The following is a 25618-nucleotide window of genomic DNA, read 5'->3' as shown; positions in this document are numbered from 1 at the left end:
CACATCTTTTATGCATGGTGCTTTTTCCTTGTGCGTTATCCAGGTACAGTTTTGATAGCAAAAATGGCAAGAACTAATTAATCATAGGGGACATCTGAAGGACTTTTTTTCTTTAATTGTCATATTCTACACATGAGTCTTCTTAGCTAATTTAACATAGCATAAATTAACAGGCATAAATGGCAACATACATGATGGTGCCCCCCAGAATGTATGTGTTTTCTGTAGATTCATCCCCATAATCATCTTACTGGCATTAGCTGGTCTAAAACTATTGTGAAATAATTTAAAACTGCCAAAACATAGTCCAAGGGTTTGCAGAGCTTGGAGAGTATGTTCAGAAACATCAGGCCATGCCAGAGAGCTACTGGTGGTGGCAAGTAATTCCTTGACCTTTGTTCTCTGTTTTGTTTCTCAGTCTGTGTCAACCCAAATGGAGACCGCTTTAACAATTACAAGAGCAAATCAAAGCCGTATTTCATGTGTTCGCGTCAGGGCGAGAACAAATATTTTCTGTGCTGACCAGGGCTTTTGGAGTGAATGGACGCAGGAGTGTTTCTCTGGTATGGAACCCAAAGTAACCAGCATTTCTTTTACATCCTTTATAAAGCCTGTTTGGGACCAAGTGTTGATGGCTGCTATGGGCATCTGCTGGTGTCCAGCACTGGAGGTGGGATCCTGGTTTAGTTACACCCTCAACCTACTCCAGCACAGCCATTCCTACAGCTTTGCACCTCCAGTGCACTTAGCAGGCAAGCCCCAAAATATTAACGCTTCTGCACCAGCACCTTTCCCCGCTGCATGGGGACAGCTGTGATGGAGAAGTGACTGCTTTGCAAGAGAGGGCACATCTTACTCAGAGGCTCTCTGGCACCTGCTTTGTGAGAGAGGGCATGTGGTACTCGGAGTATCTCTGCAGGGCATCCTCCTGGCTGCCCCACACCAAGGATCAGCTCCTTTGCACCCAGTAGGCTCTATAGGGCTGTCCCTGTGTGCACTGGCTCTGCTGCAAGATGCTGAAGGCAGAGAAGCCGTACATAGCAGTGGCTACATATATGTGCAGGATATATGTTACCCTATACAGTAAAATATACATGGCATATAGCTGAATTAAATAAACAAACAAACAAACAAACAAACAAACAAATAAATGTAGGGTAAGAAACCTAGATACACTGAGTTTGCATCTGAGCCCAAGCTTTGTAAGAGGTAATATGACCCGTTCTGGAAGCTAGTGTTTTCTTATTTGCTGTCATTTATCTTTGCAGTGTCCAGAAAAGAGGACAAGCAGCTATTTATCCTCATTCCAGTCATTCTGAGTTTGTCAAGTAGCTTCATAATATGTATGTTGATTGGCCAGTGCAAGAAAAGGTAAGCACCAAGGCAGCCTGTCCATGCAATGTGCTTTTATGTGGGTGTCTCAGACTACAGTTATAAATGAAACAACATATTAAATACTAAGAACCAAACATTAATAGATGCTCTAAGATTGGACACCAAACAACAGTTTATTTTCAGGAAACAACCTTGTAAGTGTGGCTGTTTCTGATATGAAATGCCTCACAACAACCCGTAAACTCACAGCAGAGACCCAGGTCCTGCTCATAGGAGCCCAGACTGCTTCTGTTAAATGCAGTAAAGTTACTTGCATGCACAGCAGCATAAGTAATGCCATTATCTTGCCCCAAACCACTCCGGCAGCAGAGATTTGTACTGGTTGTGTTAAAGAAGTGCCATTTTTATGGGCTAAGGTCTCATTCTCTTTGCGCTCCTGTCCCAGTTGTTTGCATTCATGTCAATGACGGCATGTGGGGAAAGCAGACGCAGTGGATGAATTTGCCCATATCCAAATTATTGGTGGTGATGACATTTTTTTCAGGTCTGAAGGATCACTTAGAGAGAACTGATCTCCTGGTACTAATAACTATTATATTTTCCTCATGGCCATATAGTGTAAGCAAGTGGGTGGCTTTTCTAATATGCCTTTTAAGGCATCACAGATCAGGGAGAACTGGCTATAGAAATACCTTTGTGTTACTCTCAGAGATGAACTAACACCTATTTGGTAGTTGAATGCACGGAATCTGAGACACACACTCCTTCATCTTTGTTTTGTATCCACCTTTCAAATGTTTTGGTTTGTGAAATTCGAACAAAGTGTAGATGCTAGCAAGAAAACTGTGGAAAGCAAATGCTTCCCGCATTGCCACTGGGATGTGGCGATGTGTGACAGGGATGCTGTAGCGTGTCCCCAGGTGTCTCTCGGTGCTGTGAATAACAGTCTGTGCCCATTTCAGATCCCCAGCAGGAAAGCCATTGCATGCATCGGTGGGATGCTAACTCTGCTTGCGACTGATGTACCGCTTGTGTTTGATGGATTGCTCTTAGAACATCATCCCAAGGACAGCTGAGAAGCCCTGAGCCTTCTATAGCCCATGTGGGTCTTCCCTACCTGCTGCCATTTGCAAGGCTGGTTGTTGCAATTCAAGTCCTCAACGGGCCCAGGAAAACATTGGAGGAGTTTTAAAGTGACTCTGGAGCAAGCTGTTTCTGATAACAGGACAAGGGAGAAAAAGGAGGCAGTGGAAACTGCCATGAATAAAGATAACATGTTGCTATGTGGGTTTGTTTTTGACTTTTTGGGGGACTCTAGAAATCTGTCAACAGGAGACACACTGAAGGGCAGCACCTCTCACCACATCTTCCTAGTCCCCAAATACTCAGCCTGCTGAGAGCATCTAAATGCTGAACATGAGCTACTTGAGCTATTTATTTCATTAACTGATATGTCTTATCTGTTGCAAAGCTGAAGTGGGGAGGCCTTGAGAGAAACTTTTGCTGTAAAAAGGCATGATCACAGCTACTGCAAAGGACAGATGCTTCAGAGGAGAAGTGAGGGTTGCTCTGGCAAAGGTAGTGTGGGAACTTCTCTAGGAAGCAGGCGCTGGTATCAGAATTCAGTGAAGCACACAAGATGTCTCTCAACACGATGTATTCAGCTGATGAAATTGCTGACTGATTTTTAAGGAACCATTCCCTATGTTGATGATAAAAAAAAAAATATTAAAAAGTCAGCACTAGATGAGACACTGTCCTCTAAGCCCATTCTGGGTTTTTTTGGTCAAAGAACTAACCAACTCAAACCCAGGTTAGAGTGCTTTCATTTCATCTGAAAAACCCAGAAAACATATTTTCTTGCAGGAGCATTTATTCAAGATGGGAATTTCTAGTGAACAGTGGAAGCTCAGAGAGAAAATCAAGTTTGCATCAATCAGCTATGTAAAGAGCCGTGCTAATCCAATCAGGCACAAAACAACACAGCAAGTGCTGTCTTACACATCCAACTGCAAAATTATTCAATCACTATCAGCTGCTTCCACTGCTAAATGGGCAACAACCCAATGTTATTTGGGGAGCAACCAAAGGAGGAAAGCACCAGAAAAAAATGGTCCATGCACAGACTGGAGCAGAAATGAAGTTTCCTGTCTGTTGTTATTTTGATGAGACACAACCTCTGCCTTTACTGTCTCCTGGGGCTTCTGGCCAGCCAGCATGGGATGGCTTTACATTTAAAAATACCCCTGAGCATGCAATGGGCATTGAAATACCTTTGTGTTACTTTCAGAGATGAACTAACACCTATTTGGTAGTTGAATGCACGGAATCTGAGACACACACTCCTTCATCTTTGTTTTGTATCCACCTTTCAAATGTTTTGGTTTGTGAAATTCGAACAAAGTGTAGATGCTAGCAAGAAAACTGTGGAAAGCAACTGTGGGTTTACCCTGACGAATGCAGCACATTAGAATTGGAGAAGGGAGCTGGCCTTGCAGGGCACTGACTGATCTAACAGAGAAGGTGAAAGGAACCATGAGAGGGAAAGAAGCAGGAATAAAGCTGGCTTGGCTCAGAAGCAGCCCCCAGCCCCAGCTCAGGGAGACCTGCAGACATCCCCAAACATGCTCATCAGAGCAAGTCAAGGGAATGCACGGTTCATACAACAGGCCAGATGCAGGAGGCTCAGGACAGCATTTCCTCCTCCGTGCAATGGGAGAGAACAGCTCTTTTCCTGGTGCCCTCCCACCAGCTGCACAGTCCCCTTCCTTCCCTTTCTGGTCTCCAGAAGGATTTTTGCAGCAACAAGGGGCACAGCCCTACAGCACGGCTGCCCCTGGCCAGCACAGCACAAATATTTTGCTCTGACTTGCTCTGGAGGGTGGGCTGTGTGCGCCTCCCTGCAGAGTGATGGGCCATCAGGGCAGGGCAATCTCTGGGAGGACCAAGCCTGGATCTCCTGCTCTGCAAGACCAGGATGAGCAGAGATGCTCAGCCAAGCTCCTTCTAGGGTTTTTGGGTACTTTCAGGAACTAGAGGACTTTGGCACATCCAGAACTGGGTAGCATTTGGGTTATGGGTTTTCAGAACTGCCACCAGGGCAACAGTTACTGCACTAATAATAATGGTTAAAACCAGAAAAAGCACTAGAGAAAACTATTGGAAAGAGTCCCATTGAGACTTGCCATTATTGAAAAGAGGTCCTGGTAGGCCTCTGACGTTCTGCCAGCCTCTTAAACAGTTTAAACATCTACTAAAAACACGAGTGCATTGTGAACCTCCCCCCAAGGGAAAAGTGAGGCAGGCAGCTAGAGCCCACCCTGCTGCCCTGGGTAAATCTGATGCGATCTCACCCACTTCACCACATGGGAACATCAGGCACGGGATTTGGAGTGGGCCAAATGGTGTGGCAACCCCGACCTGCTGGATGGGTTTAAGCTGGGTTAAAGTTTCTAGTCTAATTTTGTCCAAAAAGAGGTAAGAAGGGAAGAAGAATTAAAGAGAATGGGCACACCTAAGAGGTGGTGAAGGAACGGATATTGTACCTCTGCAGCTAGAACTCACCCCCAAAAAGATCAGAGCTATTTCAGTAATCACAAAATATAAAAGTTAGGCTGAAGCCTGCCTAGAAACCTGCCTAGTAACAGAGTGATAAATTAAGTACATCTACTTATGGTATCTGTATGCTGCTGCTTTACAGGAGTGTTTAGGTAAGGAAAGCTGGGCTTGGCCGCTCCAGCTGGGCTCCCCACTCACCAAACTCACCCCTGCGGAGGGTCCTCACTGCAGCAGCAGCAAGACACCCCCCACCCACTTTCTCACAGCATCACATCTGCAGCATGTGCAAAATTTAATCCTAATAGGTAGCCAGCTGCTAGTCCTTCCTAACATCCTGAACTCCTAGAATTTCAGTAGTATGCGTTTTTTTCCTATGTTTATAGAATTACACTAATTACGTATTTCTTTCACACAGTATTTGCATTACAGTGGTTTAATTCAGTTACTGTAGTCCATAATTAATATTTTCAGTAAAGTGCTTTCAAAATCCCTCCTTTGACATACTCTGCTCTTATTGTTCCCAGCTCATGTCTGGATTCCCTGGTGTTTTTACCATCTTAGTCCCACATGTCTGGTGAGGCTTGTCTTTGCCAAACATACAACGAGAACTCCTTTGCATACCCTTGAGTTTAGGGTCTTTTTTCTGTCTGACTGATAAGGTCTTAGAGCCATTTGTTGAAGAATAAAAAGCAACCTTTTCTACAGAGTTTTTTTCCCTAGAGAATGTCAATACTTGTCAAATATATGAAAGCAGGATCCTGTGCATGCTGCAGGGAAATGCAAAATCAATTTGCGTCTGTCATATTCTAACTGTTTTTGGGAAGTAGCAAAACAGGGAAGGCAAATGCCAAAGTCTCTGAACTCACAAAGAAGTCATCCTCCTGCTCTCACTGAGGTCTATTTTCAAGCTGCCAACAAGATAATAATTTGAAAACCAGTTTACCTTCTGTTTCCTCATTATCCATCCTCACATTTTTTCATTTTTCTGACTGGCCTCTGAATACAAGATTTTGAAGTGTTTTAATCACTATAACCTGCCAATGGATGAAAGACATAAACCAAGGCTGTCATCTCTCAGGAGCTCTTTACTCCTCTTGCACTTGAGGAAATTAAAAGGTAGAAGTTGTATCTCACCGGCTGAGGCATCTCTGCTGAAGTTTGCCATCTCGTACAGGCGCTAGAAACTCTATGGCCACTGGGTGTCAGCATCTGTGCTTGGACGCAGGGGAGGAGGAAAGCAGGTGCAGCATCGCTTCCACCAGAATTCAGTATTTAGTGCATGAAAATTAAATAGAGGGGACAATGGCGCTCTCACTGTAAGACGGATGAGTTTTGTTCTTTTTGTACTGCTAAGCACAGAAGTGTCATACCTTCACTCCATCATTCAACACCAGGCTGACTGTCAGGTAACATCACCCTTCGTGCCTCCTGTCATCGTGACCACAGCTCAGCGCTGCTGCACTGATCAGAGCTGCGTCTCCCATGGCATATGCCAGCCAAAACCAGCCCCTGCTCCTGCCCCCGCTCCCACGCTCGTGCTACTGAGCACCCACAGAAATACCCCATCGGCTCAAACTGGAGGCTCGGCCAAGTGGGGACTGTGCCCCACTGTATGTCCCTGCTTCACTGGCATCAGCTCTTGCATCCCTGAGCCACCATGGGTCTCAGCACCCATCCCAGAGCCACTGCAGCTCTAGGGAGTACCTAGATCTTCAAAGGACGTAAAGTGGCACAACCCTTCTGGCTTCAGCTTCCAGATGTCAAGGCCTTGGGAGTGCAGTAACTAATGATATCGTCTAAAAGCTAAAGAGCTTCATGGGCCATGGCAGGTTTGCAGCTCACTGCCTTGCACTGCAGGGTACATTTGAGAGCACTGTCAAGCTCTTTATGTCTATGTAGAAGCTGAATTTTCTCAGGAGGGTCTGTGGTTCTCATAGCTTCAAGGCAAACAAGTACAGCTGATGCATGTGCTTAACAAAACAATTTGAGGCAACATATTGTGGCTGAGCTGCCTGAACAGCTGAAACGGCTCTGCAAACTGTCTCTGTCAAGATCCTTTTCCCAGAGTAGAGAGAGATAAAACAACCAGCTGAGAAACGACGGCCACATCAAGGTTTGAACACCAAAATCAAGTATTCACCTCCCTGCCATCCTGGGCTGCTTGCCTCCTGTACCGGATCTCCATCCAGACGTACCACGGAACTGCTCTGCTCAGGAAATAAAACACCATCAGACACATTTCAAAAAAAAAGAAAACTAATTTAAAAATCCTAACATGGCCTTCTTTTTCTGATGGCTCTGCCCAGGAAACAACCTCAGTGTTTAAGCAGGTCTCACACCATGGAGAGCTGAGTGCAGGCGCATCCTTAAGGATGGGGGCTTGACAGGCATGGTGGCAGCCCTGCAGTGGTCCCTGACAATGCATGCACTCATCTCCGACAGCAAGGAGAGCCCGCGCAGCACCTCTGCCTTCTCTGAGATACTGAATTAAGCTGCATTGCCCTGCCTTTGCTGGAAGGTGAGAAAGGTTGCTCCAAGTTTCTGCAGCTGCAGTGGGGGGATTTGAGCCATGGTCATCAGTGATCATCTGCAAACTATTTTTTTTCTTTCCTTGCCTGGGAAGCTGTGAATGAAGGTGGTAAAGGCATGTCACGCCTTTGGTGTGCTTGGATGTCCCACCTCACTAAAGCACCAGGGACTTGCAGGAGTCATTTTCATTTAGAAAAAAACAAAGCAGTAAATATCAGGGGTTTTTTTACAAGCCAAGGAACACCTTCCTTTAATATAATTCACTTATCTAGATATCTTTAAGATTTAAAAACAAATGAAGGGTGGCAGATTGTTCTTCATTGGAATTCACACAGTGATGGAGAAAACATGCATACCAAACAGAAACATGATGTTCTTGGGAGACTAAGTTCTCTATTTCAAGGCCAAAATCTGTAAACACATCAGTCCCTCACCACGCAGGCACAGGGTCAGGCTCAGAACACTGAAGAGCTATTTATCTGCCCACATTTGGAAAGAAAGGTTGCACTGGAACATACGCCAGATGAACAGAAGATGCCAAGTGCCCCATGTGAACATGTACTGCTGTAAGTGTCCAACCGTCCCCAGCTCTGTCCTGCTTCGGATCTGCTGTCGATCTGCCTGTGTGCCAACTGCTGTGGCAGTCCACAGCAAGCCTTTTCTGCTAGTCTGCTTGTACAAAACCTGATATTCACAAGGACTGCAGCCTCCTGGCTGCCCTTAGACATGTCGACCTTCCCTTCCCAAGCACCCCTCCCTGCATGGCCATGACACACAAGTGCAACGTCAGTAACAGCAAACAGTTGCAAAGAGTGTATTAAAACATCCGGTGCATACAGCTTTCTCCATGAAATGGCTACAGAAAATTTACACAGGAGAAGAAACCAGAGACAACAGATGCAGGTTTCCATCCTGCCTCTAGTACCTGAATATCCTTTGCACCCTCACAGGGTCTGACCGCAAAACTGGGGCTGTCCATGGGGTCTGGGGGAGCTGCTGTGCCACCAAGAGGTCCCCATCTGATGCATAAAGCCCAGGAGAGGATAGTCCTTGCCTTTTATCTGATGATGTTCCAGCTCTTAACTGTTGAACTGGAAATATGTCCCAATCTTTGGGACTCTCAAATTGGTCTTGGCTGGTAGCTGGCCAGACATTTGTGCCCATGCTGCCAATTTATTTAGAAACACTCACACTGAGGAAACAATAACCTTGCTGCCTGCCAGGTTCAGCTGAGTCCACTTTTAACAACAGAGAGCTTAAAAAGCCAACAACACAATTTATTTTACTGAAGCAAAAGCATGATGTTCCTGGCTGCACGGTTGGAAACACAGCGACAAAGAAAAGCATTAAAAAAGTCAGACAGTGCAAGCACAAAGCAGGCCCTCAGCCCTTAAAGATACTCGCTGGCGTTTTCTCAACTACACCAGCTAATGGCAGCCCAACAGGACATTACCTCAACGCTGTGGCTCTCCAGAGCAGACTGAGACTGGCTCCAATAATACTCAATGTCCACGAAAATGCTGCTGTGGCTAAATAAAACTTACTTAAGTGACTGCATGCAGTCAGGCTTGGGCTAGCCAAGCTGGTTGATTCTGGATGCTTCTGAGAATGCAAATGAAATATTGCTTCATACAATTTGGGGCTGGCTCAGGGCTGGGAACACACAGCCTTCATGATCCCTTGACTTTATGTTGTCCTACTTGCAGGAGATGCACTGACTTGGCATGGCCTCGCCTGCCTTCCTCCAAAATTGTGGCATTTTTCATGGCTTTGCTAGGACTTGGAAGGACCATAGCACAAAAATAGTGTTCTTGCTTCAAGATGTTTGTTCCTCCCACGGTTTGGGATACATCGCTGGGGAGGTCAGAGGTGCTGACGTGCAGATGGATGGCTTGGCGCCTGAGCTCTGCCAGCCAGGAGGCTGAGGACATAAGGGTTGAGCAGGGCCCTCCCACTGTACCCCCATAGCATAAATGCCTGTGTGAATTCAAGAGCTGAGCCCTCAATAAGCTTTTCTGTTGCTGTTACTGCTGCCTCACCAGAAAGTGCAGTCCCAGACCTGGAAAACGCCACTTGTTAGAAATCTGCTTCTAATTCCTAGTTTATTTCTGGCCCTTTTTGTATGCCAATGCTTTCCTGTAGCCTAAATAGCTCCTCTCCCTCCTTAGTCAGAACAAGCACTCCCTGACGCCCTGATGGAGAGCTTTCTTCACCAATCTTTGGCTGCTAGGAGGAACAAGCTAAGCTTTCTACTCTCTTCTCATTAAAAGGGCTCTCCATGCCCCTGCCTGCACTTGTGTGCCCCCACCGTGCCTATCACCGGTCTGCTGCTCAGGCCCAACACACAGTCCCATCTATCTTTTAAAGCAGAAGTGCCAACTAACTACAGTGCAACAGGCAATCACATTCATTTACCCTCAAGGAGTAAAGAGCTGGCTAAGGAAAAACACCCATTTGTTCACTGTGGTTTGCTGCATCACCCGCTTTGTTGCACGGAGTCAGTAATGCATCCCACCACTTTGCTAAATGCCATTGTAGGACAGCCTGGTAGAGGATGCAGGTAGTTTTCAGCAACACCTAGGAAAGGTGCAAGATAGACCAAATGCTCATTTGAGGGCTAGCCCACCTGTGTGCCAGCCTTGTGGCTGCGCTGCAAAAAGAGGGGGGAGTACCTAGCTGAGGGGGCTAAACTTTGCCATGGCTTCATGGGTGAGTCACTGCAACCTGTGGATCCTCTCTGAACACATTTTGGGACATGAACTATTGGTGCCTATAGGGGAGGAACCCCCAACACAGCTGAGGTCTCTGCTGGACATTTGCACTTACCTGTTGCTTTGAGCAGTATCATGATCTTTCGGAAGTGTGGGCTCTGCAGGAGGGGCACTGAAGTCTTCCTCCCCAAAAAGTTGCAGAAGAGCTGTTCTAGCCTTCAGTCAGGGGAAAGGACCCTGATTAAAATCTTCAGTGGCTTTGATGAGCATCTGTCACCAGCACCAGCCTATTCTTCTACAGGAGGAGACACCAACATCAGCAGCACACACAAATGTAAAACTGCTCTAAATTTTAACAAATGCAACCAGGTAGTAGTCTAACAGGCACCAGCCTACAGATTGTTTTTAGTGTATCAGCAATTTAAATAACCCAAAATGCCACAATTAGATCCTATTAAAAACATACATTGGATAATTAGGCTGTATTTTAATTAAACATTAATTTATCCAATTTGTTGTTAATTACAATTCAAGTACAGGAAAGTTCAGAACAGTGGATTTAACATGTCCCTGCATGATGCTGCATGATTCATTTTTCAAGTCACCTAACACCTAAGTGTTGGTAGCCCACTGGAGTGACAAAGCAGCACGCGTTGTCCCAGGAAACTGCTGCGGAAATTGTATTTATATGCTAAGAGATCCTTCGGTTTTTGGGGAAGCAGAACATAAGGCAACATTCATGAGAGATGTAATACATAACAAGGATCGCTTCACTGTCTCAATTTTCCACAATAAAAGCTTGTGACTTTGTGTCACTGCTAGACACTTATCCACTTGCTAGGCCCCTCCCCAAATCTTTGAAGTTGTGGCCCAGGAGGCCAGGCTTTTGCAACCTGTTGTGCAGTTGCACTGCTCAGCACAGAGTGGAGTAAATCCCTCTGGGCAGTGTGCCAGGACACGCTGTCCCGAGTTGTAGAACAAGCACCCTCCCGGAGGGAGCGCGTAGGAGGGCTGCCGGGAGCAGCGTGCAGCTCAGGGCACCCTGTGCTGCCACACTCCATCCCCATGTATTGACACACCCTCCTGCCATCAGCAGAACCCATGATTTAGGACAGTTTTAAGCAAAATTTTTCAGCATGTAGCTCATGCACTTGACTGTTCATCAAAGATCTTCTGGTGTGGTTCTTTAATTGGCAAGCGTGCCTGGCTGCATTGATTGTCTCTCTCTCTCATATATATCTAAAATCACTCACCTGAAGACTTTCCATCTCCATGTTGTTATGGGTTTGCAGCATCCCTGCACAGCCGAGAGGGAATGACACATCACATAGATATTTTGTCAACTTCTGACAGCTTCAGAGCACAAGTTTCAGTGTGGGTAAAAGCAAACAAGCAGAAGACCTGAGACGTAAAGAAAAATGAGGGAGAGGCAGAGCAGTTAATAACAACTTCATAGTTAACAATGAAAAAATAAAAGCGTTTTTGGTACAGGCACCCCCACCACTACATTATCACTAGAACAGCTCACATTTCATGGTGACACCTACATCTGCATTTGATCTCCCCATCACAGGTTTCCTCCCCAGCTGTTCAGCTATTCCCATTTTTTCAGGGGAAGATGGAAGCATGATGACATCTCCTGTTGCTCTCTGGGGACTCTGGGATGTGTGTGTTCATGTGTGCAGACGTGTGTGTACATCTGTCCATCTCTGTTCTGCTGCACCTGCCCAAGGCTTGGTGGTCTTTGTATGCTTTTTCCCAGGAAAAAGCTTCTGATGCCTTTTCTGCCCCAGTCTGAAATGGAGACAAAGCCAAGTGCAGTTCTTGGCTTGGCATGTAGCTATCCTAAAGATATTGTGACCCAGGGAGGAAACCCATCCAAGAGACATCTGCATCTTTATCACATGACAGACGGTGCTTTTGGAATGCCAGATTAGCATAATTTGTCTGCAAGAATATCAGACACCCTTCATTAGCTCAAAGCTAAACAATATTTCTGAAGAGCTGCTTGTGGCTTGCTTTTTTTCTTAAAATACTTTTTTCCTTTGGAATTTGGGTCTCCATATCCAGGGCCCTCGTCATCAACAGATGACTGCAGTCAGCCTGCTGTCTTGGAAGGGCCATGTACTGGCCATGCTCCACGCCAGGGGTGAACCTCTTTGTAGGGCTGCCCAGAAGAAAGGCACTAATGGTTGACATGAGTGTCTCTATAGAGAAAAAAGCACCAACCACACTGTTCACACTGACTACTCACACATCACCTAACATTAGCATCTTTAAATTATCACTCAGATAAAAACTATTGCTGACTCACAAGTCATTAAAACAAGGAGAGCCATCATGAGGTGGGATGCCTTGAGGCTCCTCAGCATTGGCACTGAACCGTATTGCCTCCCAAATGCCACAGACTCTGGGTAGCTGCTCTTTTATCTTCAGCGAGCACAGGACTGAAGGAGCAGGCCCTTGTCCTCAAAGGACAGCCTTTGAGGCCCTCAGAGGTCCTCAAAACCACCACAGCTGACTCCATGGATGCTACACTCCAGACTTGGCTGTGTGGGGCAACATGTTATAGATGTAGATGAACCAGCTCGGGTCTGGAAGCCAGGTTGCTCAGCCACAAGGCTTTGTGCCTGAGCAAACGTGGCCAGCCTTGCTTCTGGCCTCTGGTGGGGAAGGCTGCAAGGCCCTACAGCTCAGGAAGGTGCTAGTTCAGGGGCTGACCCCACGAGTAGACTCCCCGACGCAAGTTGAATGGGGTGGTCTGTTTGCTGGGTCGGAGCCTCTACATGCACGCTCAGTCTTGCAGGCAGCCTGCCTGCACATCTCCCATCTGGTTTGGGAAACAAAGCCTACAGCACCATTTCCAAGGAACTATTTTCACTTGTTCAATTCAAACTCAAAACAAAATACCACCATACACACTATTTGTAAGACAAAACTGTACCTGAGCCAAGGTTTGAGGACTCACACAAAACTTCCAGCAGGCACTCCCACCAGGCAGCCCCAGGACAGGGCTTCTTGAGGCACCACCATGGTTAATGACTACAGCTCAGGAGAAGCAAAGCTGCTGTGGGCACAAGCTGACTTGGTTAAGTTGCAGAGAACTAAATCCATTCTTCAAATTGAGGTAATTCTAAAAATGTCATTTTTAACAGTTATTCCTGGAGGGAGCAAGGAGAAGAGGGGGAATAGCTTATCACCGTCTTCGTATTTAACAAGTTTTGGGGTTGGAAGTGCTGGGATATCTGCTGACACTAATTTCTGTGATTAAGCAACTGTGGGCCATACTTCAAGTGTGGGAGGAGCAATGAAAATTATCCTTATCCTCAGTTTTTGTTGTTGTTTTGGGTTTTGGTCAGGACATATTTTTCACTCAGGAAAGATTTTAATTGGGGACAGATGAAAGAAAGAGAGGGCATGTTCGTTTATTTATTTTCTGATAGACCATGAAAAAAAATTGAGAGTGATTAAACCAACAAACTTTCTTTAATAAATTAATAGCAGCATCACAAAACCCTGATGTGAATGACCCAAAGGAAGCTGGGTAAGTGACAGTATTTAACCATTCACAAAATTGTTATCACCCGCTGGCCGGGAGAGAACGCAGGCGCTGTAAGGCAGTCCCCTTGTCTGTTTATCTAAACAAGTGACATACATCAGTACGGGCCCAGCTGAGTTGCAACGCTCAACATATTTACAGTTCTGGTGCTGAATTTTTTAAAAACATTTATAAAAATTCTGTAAATTCTCTGTTCAATTCCCGTTATTTACATCCAAATATAGTAGGTTCCCTTTTTGCCCATACAACAGAACTGGCAAGGGTAAGACATGAAGGCTCCTATGCGAAGACGATGCCTGTGTGTGGACTTATACTGAGTTTGAGGATGCTGTGGAAAATGAGCTATTAACACATGACCTATTCACACATGTGCTAGAAGCTACTGTAATTCAACTTATTGCTAAATGCTTTCAAAGTCTGTGGTTGGCTTTTAAATATATATATATATATATGTATATATATATATATGCACACACTCACACATATATATACACACACATATACATGTTTGGAAAAGATGTGCTATGAATTCACCCAAGGAAAAAAAGAACTTAAAAAGCAATGTGATCTTTCTGATTTTTCTGTACTGTTTGAGATAGTAAAATCTGACTCAGAGCAAAGGGCAGTCACTGAAGGCACAAGTTTGTGTGTCTGGCCAGTCCTTTTCCTACTGGTTACCAGACTTTTTGGAGAGGCAAGTGGATTCCCAAGCATTCAAGCCTGTGGCAGTATCATCAGCAGGCTGGCACATGGTGCAACTCTGCTGCCTTCTTCAAGCAGTGAGCTACGCTCCATACTGGGATACCTCACCTGCCTGCATGGAAGTACTATGGATTTTTCCCAGGAGGGGATGAGGGAGAAGAGAGGACCATCAACTTCAACGCATCAAGCTGGGAGCAATCCATCAGCAGATGCAACCTGTATGTTGTGTTTCAGTAGTGGCCTCAGCGAGGTTGCTGCTGTAGGCAGCAATGCAACAGCACAACGTTACGCTAAAGCACTAACAGAATTCTCCATTTCTTCTACAAGTTAATTTTGGTGGGATCAACACAGCAAGCTTAGAGTACAAGCAGTTCATGTAAGTAAAATGTAATTTATCCACGCCTACTGTAAGCTTTTCTGTTCTGAGGATTTTCATAGCCAGAGGCTGTCAGTGATGCTAAATGCATCCATGTTGGATGGGCACTGCAGCATTTGTGTATTCGTTAATGAAGATGTAAAAACCTTACGGGTGATATCTGGCATGAGACAATGCTCTACACAAGAAAAAAACTGTATGAGAAGCATCACCCCAGAGGCACAGTGCCAGAAAGACACAATGCCTTGGAGGGTTTGTCTACACAGGAAAACAGAGGAAAATTAATTCAAATTATACACGGTGTGAATTAAAAGCAGATTACTTAAACTGCATTAAATGTGGATGCTTTCATTAAGATGTAAATGGTGTTAATATGATATACGCTAATTTACTTTGGGAGTGAAATGGAATAAATCAAATTTAAAAGTTAATCCAGATTAATCTTCCATGTAGACTAGGCTCCAGGTCTGCTTTCTTCCTGTCCCTGGTCATTGTTTGCTTTTGAAACACATCACCAGCAAATGATTCCAGTCACATACTCTGTCCAGCTCTGCCCACTTCCTCCTGAGACAGGAGAAATGAGCAGGGACCCTCATTTATGCCTCTCTCCTGAGCATCCCCCAGGGAGGCGTACCCTGCACCTCACAGCCTGACCCTGACCAGCACCACACGCACAGCAGCTTCTGCTCTACACCCAAAGCAGTGTTTTATCACCAGCACTGCAAGTCCCAGGATGTTGAAAAATAAAAGCAAATGCTAAACAAGCTAAGGAATAAACAGATGTGAGGACCAAGAAGACAAGAGCTCTTGCAAAGCCAGAGCACTCTTCTCCAGGTCAACCAAAGACCCTGATCATCCAAGCAAACTGTGAAGGCAGTGCCATCCACACTGAGCACAGCTTGCTCCATCCCAGAGATGATGATTATCTATAAGACCAAAGGAGGGCTTTTTATAAATCTGAGGCACTCCATTTATAAAATGGTTGAAGAAGATAACTGGGGTTTGCTCTGTTTCTCATGTGATTTCTCCAAGTGTGCAAGTGATCCCAGCCAGGATCGCAAAACCACACCAGAACTGCATTCCCCACCTTCCTTAGGGGAGCCGGACCCTCCTGAGGAATGGAAAGAAAATAGAAGGATTGGAGACAGAGTGAAAATTTAACAGAGGTCCCTTGAACTGCAAGATTGCCCCAGTATGGCAGCAAGCCACTACCCATAACAGGACATGTCTGGCCAGGCGCCTGCACAGCTGCTACGCTTTCATGATGTCTCTCTGCCAGGTTTCTGTAGAGTCTTTACACGGCACAAATAGGGGTGAGGATTTAAAGTATATATTTACTGTCAACTTGAAAAAGAAAGTTATACTGACCAAGCCTAATAGCATGTATTTGATATATAAATATTAACATGCCATTCTGGACTCCAGCAAATGCCACCTGAGATAAATATTCAGCATTTTTGTTCATGCACTGGAAGAAGAATTCAAACATTTTGTCCATGACATATGCAAAGTAACTAATAGTTCTGATCTAGTATTAACAGTAAATATAGAACCTTAAACTTCACTGCAGTATATTAATATATATGATTTTAAGTACTGGACTGGAAAGACAACTCTTTTTTTTCTTAAAAAAAAAAAAAAGCTTTTTTCAGAATGCAATATTTACATGGTCTTTTGACCAACACTTACATTTTTATACAATATGTTTTGGCTACAGATACACCGTAGCAAAAGGCTGTGTAAGCCACCTTTACACACAGCTTACTCTTTCGCTTACAACATTACAGCTGTTTATGGAGAGCTCTGAAGTCCCTGGTTGCATTTCAAGGCCTTCCTCAACTTCATCTAGTTCCATGCTATTGAGTTCATTGCCATTTCGATAACTAGTTAAAGTCAGATCTTTCCCATATAAAGCTGTTGAAGCAACATTCAAACATTGATTCTGCCGCAGTGCTGATTTTTTACTGGTCTTGTATTGGCAACGGATGTAATTGGAAAAAGCCCTGCGGTATGTTTTATTGAAGAGTGTGTATACGAGGGGATTAATCCCAGAGCAAACATACCCCACCCAAACAAACACATCAAGGAGTTCACTCAAGAGGTCTTTATCACAGGCTTCCTTGCAAAGGACAGACATGACATTAGTGATGAAAAATGGGCACCACATGATGAGGAACAAAAAGAAGACGATGCCCAGGACCTTGGAGGCTCTTCGCTCGTTGTTGATGGACTGCATAGTTCCTTTCCGAAAAAGCACTGCCTCCTTATTTACGGGAGAGTTCAAGTGAGATGCCCCCTCATGATTGTGAAGCATTGAAATGTTCTCTGTGTTGTTTTCCTTCTTGAGGCAGTTCACGCTGCTCCTCCTCTGCTTGGGCACCTCTCCACACATGAACACTGTTGCCTGTCTCTGCAGCACCTGGACAGTCAGGCAATACGTGATCACCATGATGATGAGAGGGATGAAGAACGCCATGAAGGATCCAATGAGGACGAAGTTCTCGTCGTTGAGGACACAGGTCCCATTTACAAACACTCTGGAGTCATCCTGCAAACCAATGACTGGAATGGGCATAGATATCCCTAGAAGAATGAGACCAAAAAAGAGACAGTTACCTGGACGGACAGGGCTCCAAAGAGGCAGCAGAGATGATGCAGGTCCTGCATGCATTCAGCCCGCTGCCTAAAGATGTTCAAAAGAGAAGTTACTACTCCCAGATGGAAGGGAAAACCTCATGTAACAACACCCCTGGGAGCACAGCTCCAGGGCATGAACACCCTCCGCCGGGAACAACTGCAGCTTTGCTGTGCTCCACAGCTGACACAGAGAATGCAGCGTAACTCCTTTATCAAGTTCTTTTTCTAGCATTAATTGTGATTTGTGGGTGTAGAAAAGGCAGTCATTACCCCGTCTGTTCCAGCTGGCCACTCCATGCCTGCCAGTTTTGGGGGGGTTTGAAATCACTGACGTAGGGTAGATAGTAGCAGACTTTAAAGAGGAAAATTATCAAAATGCAAAAGAATTACAGCTATGAAGATTTAGAAGCAAGTTTCTTAAAGACATTAAAATAATCCTGATAGAAAAATGGCCACTTCTGCCATGGCATCACAGACACATGGAAGAAAAGTTCCTGGCTTTCTGGGTCCTTATTGACTATCTTGTTGCAAGCAGACAGTGGTCTCTGCAAGCTCTGACTGCCCAGGCATTTCATTCAGCAGTGTGAAACTGAGAAGTAACACAGAGACAGTCTTGCTTAAATTCTTAGAGAACGCAATTACATAGTCAAGTGAAAAGGCTGCAGCAGGGATTCCTATCCCTCTATCTTGAATACAGGGCTAAAAACTGGAAAAACAGAAAACGTCAGAGTAGAAAAGGTGTAACTAAAATGGTAATCAGATTGACGTGACGGTCTGAAATCAGAATCTCAGCTACAAACCCTCTGGCTGAAAGGAAGGAAACTTTAAATTATTCAATTATAATAATAACTAGAGCACAGCTTCCAGCCACTCATAAGCACTGAGCAGACTAATAAGCCTCAGGAATCACTGCACTTCCCAAGGCAGTTTCTCTTGTATCCTGGTGGCACAGCACTTTTTACAGTCATGGACTTAATGGCAGACAAGTGAGATTAAGAACATTTTGGATCCCTTTTCCTCTTCAGCATCACCCAGCACTGCTTGTTTGTCCAGGATTTCAGGACATCAGGCCTTTCTGAAGCAGAAGCAGGAGTCCTGCATGGAGGGTCTCTGCAGACAGCTATGTGTCCATGCTGTTTGGCACATGGGCAGAGCAGACAGCATGTCAAGCCCAGACCATGACTGTCCAGGACTGCACATAGTAGCTGGCACCCACAGCTAGCTGCTGGCTTGTCCCTCGCAGAGTGAAGGAATGAAAGAATGAAAGCATTTTGAATAGCTCTAATTCAGATGCATTTACTTAATGTCCTCCAACACTGTTTTCCTCTAAGGAATATATACCTGTATACCTGCTCTATTCTACCTTGTGAAAACCAACAGCAATTTAATGTGGAGACAGAAAGAAGAGGGAATACAGGAATCATGCCAGAGTACTGGATCTCACTTGAATATTTTTCATGTGTACTGAGATCCAAACTTTGTCCCTTGATCTGTGGAGCTCAGTCCCACACCAAGACAGACTCAAAACTTTCCAAAGAAATCTGTCTAGACACAGCCAAAACCAACAAAAGCAACAACATTTTGGAATACCACAACCTATGTGTACATGAGAACATGGAAAAGACATGGTGGGCCAGATCTAGTTAGACCATCATGGGTTCATCTAGCCCTGTCTCTTGTCTTTGGCAGGTAGCAGAAGTTTAGAGCCATGGTACAAAATGGGGCAGCTGTCAGCATCATAGCTTAGAAAATTGCACAGCAAGAAGTAGTATCCACACCTCATTTTTAAAATAACCTTTGAGAGACCTATCTTCTGTGAATTCTTGATCTCATTTATGACTCCGCAATACTCAGCGGTATTCAGTTCCACAACCTATCTGTTTGTCTTGTTAACAAAATATTTCTTGCTCATTTTAAATTTACTGCCTGATAATTTCCTTTGACTCCCCTCAGTTCCTCTACTGTGAGAAACAGTGAATAATCACTCTCTGGTCACCTTTTCCACCTTCTCAGTGATTTTATAGACCTTTATCATCCCTACTGTCTGATATCTCTTTTGGAACTGAAGAATGCTATTCTATTTACTCTCTCCTCATGCCAAACTCATTTTATGCCTTTGATTATCTTTCTCTGTTTCTTTTAAAATTCCTCTCTGCGTTTTTAAAGAAAGGAAAAAAACTGGACATCCCAGCAGTTAGAGAGCAGCCGAACATCTTTTGTTCTCCCCTTCCTACCCTCTGGTCATCTGGCTGTCTGTGAGCACTCACTCTACAGGCATGTCTGTGGGGCTGGCCATGCCCTTCCTTAGCTCCTTCACCCAAGTAATAACCAATGCTGAGCACACAACATGAGTTGTGTCTGGATTGCTTTTTTGGGTTGCTGTGAACAGCACAGGTCCTAGAACTAACCCTGTGGGACTCTGAATTTCTAAACAGGAAGAGTAACATGCTAAAGAGATTAACCAGGGCATCTTTCCCATTCCAGCTAAGTGTTTTCCAGGATTCTGGAGAATACATCTACAATTTGTCATTACCATAAAATTACCATTTGCCAGTAATCTAGTGAAGGAATTTTTTCTGAAAAGTAATGATTATAGATGCTTTCTGTGATTATAGCATGGGTTTCCTTAACCAAAGTGATAGTTCCAGGATTCGGTCTTCTTTCCCTCTACATGCTAATGTTTATCAGCTTACCCTTAGCAAGGCAGTTGCCTCCTTTCTGCTATGTTAACCCCTGTACCTTGCCTGTGCCAAATCCCTGTGACTGCAATAACCTTCATCCCATCAAGCCATTGACTCTATAGTTAAAGACATCTTTCTAACGCCTTGGCTCCATCAAACCACAGACATTTGGGAAGTGGTGGGAGGTGGACAGAGCAGTCTTTACACAAAGAAAAAATGTGAATTAGATCAATGGCATTAAACTGGGATTATATTTGCATGAATAATTTTATGCTTTAGAGCCCTCTATAACACATACCCTTTGAAATAAAACTCAAAAATGAGTAAAGGTTCATTCATGAAGTAGTCATCATTGAATTTAGTGTTATTGCTTTAGCCATGGGAAATGAGATGAGGTTTCAGGATATCTTCATGGTCACACACATAAAGTACATTTGGGAAGAATAACCTAGTTCTGGGATATGATGAATATACAAATCAAGAGCACTGATGGCAGCCTAAAACTCTGCATGAGCATGAGATACCTCAGCAGTGATGGCAGGGAATGAGGAGGTAGCTGCTGTAATGGAAAAGTGTCTCTTCCCTCTCATAACAAAGTGGGATTTCAAACTGAGAAAGCACAGAAGAGAGAGAGCACCAGGTCTTTACTCTTTCCTCCAGTCCAGGAAAATCCCATTGTTAACAGCAGGAGGAAGAAAGACACCCTTGGAGGAGCTGCCAACACACATTCATTCAGCTGCCAGCTAGCCTACAGCACTGCTGAATGGGCAGCATTACCCTCATCTCAAACACTTTTTCCACCTCACGCTTCTCCTTTGTAACTCATTCTTTAATGTGAGATTTATCACTGCTCCACCCCACAATCCAGCCCTAAAGGAAACTAAGTCTGTTACACAACTTGGGCAACAGGGACTAACTCTACACCACCCCAGTAGTGAGAAGTGAAGTGTGGAAGGTCTCAGACTCCCCAGAGGGGCTTCCTTCATGGGGGATTACTGCAAAATTGCTACTGCCACAATCCCAAATGCACAAATACCTGCTTGCAGACACAGCTCACACCCTGGCCCTGATTTCAATAGGGTTACCCTGATCAGTACGTGCCATGCTTACCACTAGCATTCCCATGGTGCCTGAACACGGGTAAACGTGAATGCCTGCCTTACTTGAGTTCAGCTGTTTGAACAAGCATGGAGAAGGCATTCAACTCCACTTGACTCAGGCAACCCACAGTACTAGCACTGTGGTTGTAACTGTTCATAATTTAAGAACTAAGGTCAGTTGGTCAGAGAAAGCCAAACTCACTACAGCAGCACAAGGACAGTGAGTGCCAAATCAGGCAAGAGTCTCCGAAGCCTACTGCTGTCCAGCCTTACTGCTGTCCAGCTCTCTGAGTCCCAGTGCAGAGTGTTTCGTGAGCTTTTGCCTTGTGCCAGAACTGACATACTCTTCGTCAACAAATGTCAGGCTGATTTAGTGAGCTGAGGTCTCTAGCCTTGGAGGCATTTTCCAGTTGTGTCAAATAACCCTTTCTATCTAAGGCAGCAGTGAATTCCCAAAGAGGCGGCATTGTTCGAAAAACTTGCAAGGTAAAAGCTTTGCAATCTTATTGCATATCACTCTTTGCTCTTCAGAGTAAACTTGGTCCTCTTGCTTGATGTTTGAGCAGTGCCTAGGGCAACTGGTTTTGCCACAGTAAGAAGAGACAACCAGCCACCACCAGCCAGCAAGCCATGAACCAGGTCCCGGCTAGACTCAACACTGGGAGCCCTGTGCACCCTTCTGCCAGGCAGCAGCTTGAGCAGGACATCCCTTTTCACCACAGCAGTTCACAAGGGAAAAGATGAATGTGATTTTTTCTCTTCTCCCCTCCTTTTGTCTCTGTGTGACAGAGCAGTGGGAAGCAAGAGAGAGATATCCTCTGGATTACAAATCCAATTACAGTTGTCCTAACTGATTCTTGTCAGCTTTAAAGATGTTCTTAAGCCAGCAGAAAGGTTCACCAAATGGGGCTGAGATGATGCTGTGGACACAGAGCAACAGATGCTCTTCACAGATTGTCAATTAATAAAACAAAACCCAAATGACTACAAATACGGCTTTGTAAAACATTTACTAGCTTGCTCCAGAGAAAAAGCTGGCTAAAAAGTCCAAGCTGACATTCACAGAATTTAGAATTAAATGAAAAACAATAATGTTTTTGTGTTTAATATCTTGTTTTCTTCTGTGAAAGCCCCTGAGACTGATAGAGATTACTGGAAAGATGGAGTCTTTGATGGTCATTTCCACGAAGAAAGGAAGTAATTTCCATTCTTTCTCACAACATTCTTATACAAGAAGATATTTCATTTCCTCCAGGGACAACAACCTCACTAAAGAAAACAGAGGCCTGCATATGGGTTTACTCTGTCTTTCCATGTGTGGGATTCTCGGGGCTGAAGACAAGAGGGGTCACATTTTGCTGCAGGTACATGTGCTCGGGAATGCCAGGGATCACTTCTGCTGTCAGCACTGGATTCAAAGTCCGCTATGGTCCATCACAAGGGCTCTGCTGATGCAGGTGGGCTTTGGACCTCACTACCATCCTCCTGCCATTTACACACAATCTAAAAAAAAAAAAAGCAGAGAGGAAGAGCTGTGTGCCAAACAAGCCTAGGGCTGCCACAGAAGCAGTCTATGCTGCAAAACCAAGAACACTTCTGTACATGCTAAATGCTGCGTGTTTAAATCCATATCTTTAACCTCATATTTATTATTATACAAAATAAATGTGGGTTACAACAAGAGACATTCACCTGAATGTTAGCAGCTGCTGTAACTATGCATTAGCATTGAAGTCTGTTAGAGGAAATAGGAACTGACGCCCCTAACCCCCTCAGAAAAGGGGAAAGAAAACTGAAACAAATCTGTTTGGTTTCTTAACAGAAGTGTCTCGCAAAATGCCTGCACATTTCTCTAATAATAACTAACAGACAGCGAGAAGTAAACCCCAACAGACAGTAACCTCCTGACTTGCATTGTGAAAGAAAAGGCACCAGTTTCAGGAAGCAAAGCTCTTCAGAGTCAAGTTGAAGAATGTGGGCTTTTGATGTGTTCAAAACCATGAAAATTCCATATATTCCCCATACGTCAGCAGACTAATTGCACTGTATTTCATGTGCTAATACAGCAACAATGCACCTTCAGGGCTGGATTAGGTCTAGTTTTATCTAACCTTTCTAATAAAACAACAGTGCCAGCCTTGTATTGGTTTAAAGTCAAAGATAAAAGGGGACTGAACTTTGAAGAATCTCCCTGCCCGCCATGAGCACAACTGCAAACAGAGGAATGTAATTACTGACTGTGCCTGAACAACTTGCTGACCTTTACTTAAACCTTGCGAGAGCACTGAACAACCCTAGCCCAGATAGAAAACCAGGAAATGCCATTAAAAGACAGAGGAAATAAATTATTTTCCCACCTGCCTTTCTATTTTGCTAAATTACTTCTCTTCGTTTGCTCAGCCACGTGTTTCCAATGGTGCATTTGAACAAAGGGGGATGGGGCTTTTGCTCCTGCTCACAGCATACCTGCTACCAGGGCTGGGCTTCCCCAAGAAATCAAACAGTGATGCTTGAACTGATGCTCAGTAGCAGTAACCTCAAACAGGAGACACCAGCATCTCCCTTGCCCCTGGGAACGGATGTGGTGGGATGGTCAATCTATCTCCTGTGCAAAACACTTCACAGACTATCACCATCTGCTGCTGTCCCAGGCAAAACATTTCACTGATGTCTGATGACAAAATCAAACCAATCCAGGCACCTGTGCCTGAAACCCCAAGGTAGTTCCCTTGCTACGAACTCAGCTTGTTATCAACTGCTATGATCTTCCTCACCCTGATAACTCTTGCTGATGTGCTAGGGAGATCAATGCCCCTCTTGGGAATCATGGTACAAACACTCAGGCAAAAGCATGTCTTTAGAGGAAGTAACCTTGTAGTCAATTCAAACGAATGGGAAACAGAGGCAGACGAAGCCTTAGTTTCATGCTCTAGGCCATAAAGCAAAGGTTTCTGTCTCACCCATGAACAGAAGATAAGCCTGAAAAGGTTTTATGAGCACAAACCTGCTCTACTGCTCCACCAGAAGCAAGTAGTAGCCTGGCTTGCAATGCTAATGCCACCTCTGCATTCACTCGAGGCTAACAAAAAATATCAGGATTGCCACCTCTGCCTACAGAAATCATCAACTATGACCCTCATGCTCATGAGGGAAGAATTTCAGTCAAACATACACTGTCAGACATTTAATGTCAAACATAAAAAGGCAAAAATACATTAATACAATTTTCTCCCAAATCTGGAGAGAAACTAATGCTATCCTCTCTTAGGTTTTACTAACATGCAACCATTTTTCTCAGCAATAGTGTTACTGTTCTTCTACCAAAGCAGTGCTCATAGTCAGGAATTTGTACACTTTTCCAGGAGGTGAACGGTGCCTGTCTAACCTTTGCTTTGCCATCAATAGTTGTCTTAACACTGCTTTCTTGTCTCCAAGTGATGAGCCACAGACAGAACCAGTCTGCTTGGTGGGAAGGGTTTGAGCAAAACCCTGGTAACAGATTTTGACCTTCCATTTGTTGTCTTCTCCATTAGCAGTGTTTTTGCCATTTTTTTCCATGAAATGTGTCCAAGGGTTTGTTTGCTAACCAGGGCCTGAAGCCTGCAACAAAATTCATGGGTGTGTGCTCCTATCCCAAAGCACAGTCTCTCAGGAGCAACTACTGCCCAGCACAGAACAGAAGGTGTTCAGGAGCAAGCGTGTCTCAGCAGGCGTGCCATGGGAAAAAATGCCTTGCTGAGAAAGTCACTGATCCCAGAGATACACCTATGGGCAGAAATGCAAACCAAAACCCTAAACACGGTCTAAAACCATGACCCGAGGGAGGCTATGTGAATTACTCCAGTCCCCCTTTACCTCCATGCACAACCTGTTCTTAGCCTGTAAGGAGACTACAATTCCTTTTAATATCAGTGGTGCCACGCCAAGCACGTCCTCAGACTGAGTATCATTTCCCACTGGGATTATCCACAGTGAGATAGGAGAAGGCTTAACTGTTACCTGGAGGCTCTTTAAGGACATCATTAGGACAGCTTGCATGCATGGGGCTACTCGGCCTGTGTGAAAGAGGAACACTCAGGGCAGAAGCAAAAAGCTGTTAGGCATCACTTAATCTGAGATGAGCATTTACTGATCCTTGCAGCACACATCCTTCATCCTTCTATAAACAGATCTCCTCAATAAAACAATGAAGTAGTATGAAAGTTAAATGGGGATGTAAAACTCCTTTTAAAATTTGAATGGCTTATTATATATACAAACCCCGGATATCTACCTGAAATAAAAATTATAATATCGTTAGTGAGTCAGAGAGAGAATGAAAAGAAAAAAGTCCAATTTTAACACAACACGTATCATGGTATTACCATAATTCAACAGCACATTTCCTTTTTTTGTTACTTTGTTTTCAAACAAACAAACAAAACGACACG

General features: G+C 44.5%; 2 protein-coding genes and 2 long non-coding RNA genes across 22 annotated transcripts in view; 1 reads left to right on the top strand and 3 right to left on the bottom strand.

Moving 5' to 3' along the window:
• The window catches only part of IL13RA2 (interleukin 13 receptor subunit alpha 2), a 31869-nt gene extending 29280 nt beyond the window's left edge, over nt 1-2589 (top strand). For 2 of the 4 annotated variants that reach the window (XM_075512964.1, XM_075512965.1), the window contains exons 8-10: nt 419-563; nt 1269-1371; nt 2298-2589. In XM_075512964.1, the coding sequence (XP_075369079.1) occupies nt 419-563; nt 1269-1371; nt 2298-2340 (291 nt within the window). In that variant the 3' untranslated portion in view covers nt 2341-2589. The remainder of the gene's footprint in view (nt 1-418; nt 564-1268; nt 1372-2297) is intronic. The other 2 variants (XM_075512962.1, XM_075512963.1) reach the window with 1 other exon arrangement.
• The window catches only part of LOC142415024 (uncharacterized), a 33998-nt gene extending 22492 nt beyond the window's left edge, over nt 1-11506 (bottom strand). Inside the window, exons 1-2 of the long non-coding RNA XR_012777273.1 lie at nt 11387-11506; nt 10249-10428 (exon numbers count right to left, since the gene is read on the bottom strand). This is a non-coding gene — a long non-coding RNA (uncharacterized LOC142415024). The remainder of the gene's footprint in view (nt 1-10248; nt 10429-11386) is intronic.
• Nucleotides 2601-7052, bottom strand: LOC142415025 (uncharacterized). Its single transcript, XR_012777274.1, has 3 exons — nt 6028-7052; nt 5837-5927; nt 2601-3037 (listed from the first exon to the last, which is right to left on the bottom strand). It is a non-coding gene; the product is annotated as an uncharacterized LOC142415025 (long non-coding RNA).
• A 4894-nt stretch (nt 11507-16400) lies between the features above and the next one.
• HTR2C (5-hydroxytryptamine receptor 2C) overlaps nt 16401-25618 on the bottom strand; it is a 181895-nt gene continuing 172677 nt past the window's right edge. For all 16 annotated transcript variants that reach the window (XM_075513022.1, XM_075513016.1, XM_075513026.1 and 13 more), the window contains one exon: nt 16401-17353. In XM_075513022.1, coding sequence (XP_075369137.1) covers nt 16521-17353 — 833 coding nt within the window. In that variant the 3' untranslated portion in view covers nt 16401-16520. The remainder of the gene's footprint in view (nt 17354-25618) is intronic.

This window comes from Mycteria americana, chromosome 10, assembly GCF_035582795.1.
Source record: "Mycteria americana isolate JAX WOST 10 ecotype Jacksonville Zoo and Gardens chromosome 10, USCA_MyAme_1.0, whole genome shotgun sequence".
NCBI lineage: Eukaryota > Metazoa > Chordata > Aves > Ciconiiformes > Ciconiidae > Mycteria > Mycteria americana.
Note: the sequence above shows the minus strand (reverse complement) of the source record. Positions and strands in the feature narration are given on the sequence as shown.